Here is a 3,872-nt window from a genome sequence, read left to right on the forward strand (position 1 = left end):
GGTGACTAGGCTTTTATGAATTAAAATATAGCAGCTGAATTAAGAGGGTATTAAAATATGGCACAGTCACCACTCACTTCTTATCTTAATCATCCACAATTAACTTGCCAAACATTTGTTATATCAGGATCTAAATATTATTAAAACCAGATGTTGCATATTCATGAAACTCCCAAAAACTGTCACACTACAAGAGCCAAAAATGTTATATTAGCAAACTTATAAAAGATAACTTTGTTTGTTAATATCCAGATAGATAGGTTAATTCCAGGCTTTATCCTGTAAATTGTGGGAAAAGCAATATGTACTAATAAACATTTGATTATTGAGGGCATAACATGTCTCTTAAAAGTAAAATTTCTAGGCAATGGTCTTCTTATAAAGTCAATACACATAATTTAAGACCAAATAATTGTCATCATGGTACTAGAATACATTATATTTTTTCTCATTATTTTAAACATATGCCTCTTTTATAGCTTACGGAATGTTCCAACAACTACAATTAAGTAATGGCACAGGGTATATTCCTGAAATGGAGCAGATCATTAGCCTACTAGAAAGGGGAACTTTGGTTACTAAATTTTCATGGAGAAAGAAGCCAGAAAGTAAGACTTTAGCAATAAGAAGGGAAACTAGGCAACTTATTTGGACTAGGCCTACTACCAGCACATGTAAACCCAATTATGAAGGTAGGTTGATTTACTTTAATTGTGATCTCGAATAGAAATAATAAGTACAACTACACCATTGTGGAGATTTAAAAATATAAAAGCTATTTAATGATCTTTCTTTAATGAAGGCCACAAATCTACAAAAATAATGCCTAGCTACAAAAAATTTAGCAAATCATTATTTTTTATTGATTTGACTTTACTTTCAGGAACCATAGATCTAGCTGAGATCAAAGAGGTCCGCCTTGGAAAAAACTCCAAAGATTTTGAAAAGTGGCCAGACGAAGCAAAACTAAAAGAATCTAAAAAATGTTTTGTGGTTTTTTATGGATCTGAATTTAAATTAAGAGTCTTAAGTATAACAGGTAGCAACCCTACTCTACATCCCTATAACATTGGTTATACATTATTGATTTTAGCTTTGTCAGAAGAAGAGAGAAGACTGTGGGTCAAAGGACTTAATCATTTAGTCAAAGATGCTTTGACCTCTCCCTATTCTTTGCAGGTGCAAAGCTGGTTAAGAAGGGAGTTTTACGAGATGGAAGGAAGTAGAGAAACGTTAGTCAAACGACTCGTTGCCTCATTTTATTTGGAAATAAATTAATTTTGTTTTAGGGTGAACTTAAAAGACTTAAAGTCCTTCCTACCTAGGGTAAACTATAAGATTCCTACAAGTAAACTTAGGGAAGTATTTAATATTGTCGATACGAGCCGACGGGGTGAGATTGGCTTTGACGACTTTACCGTTCTGTATCAGAAGTTAATATTTGACGAAGATGTACATGTGTGATATTTTAATGTTTGTCCTTAAATTAATATTTGGATATTTTTAGAACATATCTGATATTTTTGATAAAATCAAAGAATATTCAAGCTCGAAACAAGTGAACTTTCAAGAGTTTCAAAAGTTTTTAAAAGAACAACAGGGAGATTCAATAGCATTCAATAAGGAAGCATTGAGAAATTTTATCTGTGATTTTTTAAAAGACCCTCAAAGGTGTGGTTTTTACACAACACAAGAATATTTCATGTTTTTATTGTATTTTAGGGAAGTGCAAGAGCCTTACTTGATGATACCAGAATTCTTGGATTTTTTATTCTCCAAACAAAACGACTTGTGGGACCCCAAAAAAGATTCGGTTTATCAAGATATGACCCGTCCGTTAAGCCATTATTGGATCGCATCTTCTCATAATACGTAATAAAGAACTATAATAAGATTTTATTCCATTAAACCTTAAAATCTTGTAGATATCTCACTGGAGATCAATTTTCTTCTGAATCTTCTGTTGAAGCATACGCGCGATGCCTTCGCATGGGCTGTAGGTGCATAGAATTAGATTGCTGGGACGGTCCGGATTGCACACCGTATATCTTCCACGGGCACACTTTAACTACAAAAATTAAGTTTATTGATGCTATCAGAGCCATTAAGGAGCATGCATTTATTACTTCGGAATATCCGGTGATTTTATCTATTGAGGATAACTGCTCATTGCCGCAGCAGAGGAAAATGGCTAATAATTTACAAGTAAGGAGTATCAAAGCTTTAATTTGTGTAAAAATATTTTGAATCCATATTTTGACCATTTAACTGTATTTTTTTTTAAGCAAAGGAAATATTTATTTATTTATTGAATTATTTAGTTGCAAATATCGAACTTTTTATCATTTTAAAAATACATGCCATCAGAGAAGAGTACACCCTGTTTTCTATATGTTCCCAAAGGAGAAACATACAATAAAATAAAAAAAAGATACTCAAATTATTCAAAACAAGACCATTAAAAAAGTTAAAGAAGAAACATATATACACTAATATTAATGTCTAATAAACCAAAATATAATAAGTAAGCAAAATAAAAATAATTAATATATTCTCAAATTAATTCATTTTTATACCAACACACATTATGACATCCCTCCTAACAACACAAAAAATATATAAGTCCAAGATTTGCACTGGTAAAAAAATCACTTGTATATGAAAGCAGAAATTTCTTAAAGATTTTTTAATACTTACTTCTTTCTATCTTACTATTTCATAAGTAATCTAATATAGCTTATTATAATATGGGAGAATTCACTTAAAAATTTGACTTCATTCTAATTTTATAGCGATATTTGTCTGTTAATGTAAGATTATATGTCATATCAATGTTTGTATTTTTTAATTCCTTATGTTTTGGTTATTATTTTAAATTATTTTATTCAATTTTTGTGATTTTGTTTAATGGTTTCTGTTTACTTGTATATCAGTCTTGCTTTGTGAACATTTTTAATTTTTTGATTAATCTGGAATAAGCGGTGTTTAGTTCACCGACGAAATATATAAGAAAGGGGGTGCTAGGTGACATCATCTTGAACATACTTGACCCTCTATAGTGTTATACCAAGTATTACGGTTTTTGAGATATCATCGTTTTTCTGATTTTTGATGTTTCATCGAGTTTGGTGATGGATCCATAAAAGTTATAATAAAACTTTTGTTAATTATTTTATCTAATTAATTATTTTTTTATTATAAACCTAAATGTGTATTTCATAGATATAAAACACGTACTGGGATCTACATGTGATAAAAAAAATTGTGAAACAATAGGATGTAGAAAATGAGTTTTCAAAATATCTAACTTGGAGTCTATAGACGAATAACTTGGAAGTGTGTAAATGAGATATTCGTTCGAAATAACTTCTGTTATCTTTATTCTTTTTATTGTTATATCAAATTCCAATAGAAAATGCTGTTTTTTTTTTATTGACCGCAGTTTAGAGATGTGGTTCAGTTTTTAAAATTTTATTTTTGTTGTTGTTGTTGCTCCTTAGTAGCTTTACGGTGACCCGTAACGGACTATAATATTATATATATATTATAACTCCTCTTTTATGATTTTTACACTTGTAAAAGAAACAAATTATTAAATATTACATTTTTAAACATGATTTTAATATGCATAATATTATTTTTTTTTGCGGAAAAAATAAAGGAAAAAGCATTTGTATGTATTGTAGTAAGAAATTAGTGTTTAAAGATCTTACCGATGATTACTTAGCACCGAGTAGTTCTAAACCAACAAAAAAATACTCAGGAAAATACGGAAAGAGAAATACAAATTGTATATATGAATGTAGGTTAATTAAAAAACGCGAATGTTCTCTAACAAAAAGTACATATGACGAATTAACAAAATGCACAGG

The 3,872-nt window shown here is 29.6% G+C and overlaps 1 protein-coding gene across 3 annotated transcripts in view; it reads left to right on the plus strand.

Moving 5' to 3' along the window:
• LOC126733559 (1-phosphatidylinositol 4,5-bisphosphate phosphodiesterase gamma-1) overlaps positions 1-3,872 on the plus strand; it is a 75,907-nt gene that overhangs the window by 978 nt on the left and 71,057 nt on the right. For 2 of the 3 annotated variants that reach the window (XM_050436897.1, XM_050436896.1), the window contains exons 2-8: positions 480-692; positions 884-1,039; positions 1,094-1,232; positions 1,290-1,452; positions 1,508-1,671; positions 1,723-1,872; positions 1,926-2,205. In XM_050436897.1, the coding sequence (XP_050292854.1) occupies positions 488-692; positions 884-1,039; positions 1,094-1,232; positions 1,290-1,452; positions 1,508-1,671; positions 1,723-1,872; positions 1,926-2,205 (1,257 nt within the window). In that variant the 5' untranslated portion in view covers positions 480-487. Of the gene's footprint in view, positions 1-288; positions 424-479; positions 693-883; positions 1,040-1,093; positions 1,233-1,289; positions 1,453-1,507; positions 1,672-1,722; positions 1,873-1,925; positions 2,206-3,872 lie in introns of those variants that run through there. The other variant, XM_050436895.1, reaches the window with a different exon arrangement.

Source organism: Anthonomus grandis, chromosome 2 (assembly GCF_022605725.1).
Source record: "Anthonomus grandis grandis chromosome 2, icAntGran1.3, whole genome shotgun sequence".
NCBI classification, from domain to species: domain Eukaryota; kingdom Metazoa; phylum Arthropoda; class Insecta; order Coleoptera; family Curculionidae; genus Anthonomus; species Anthonomus grandis.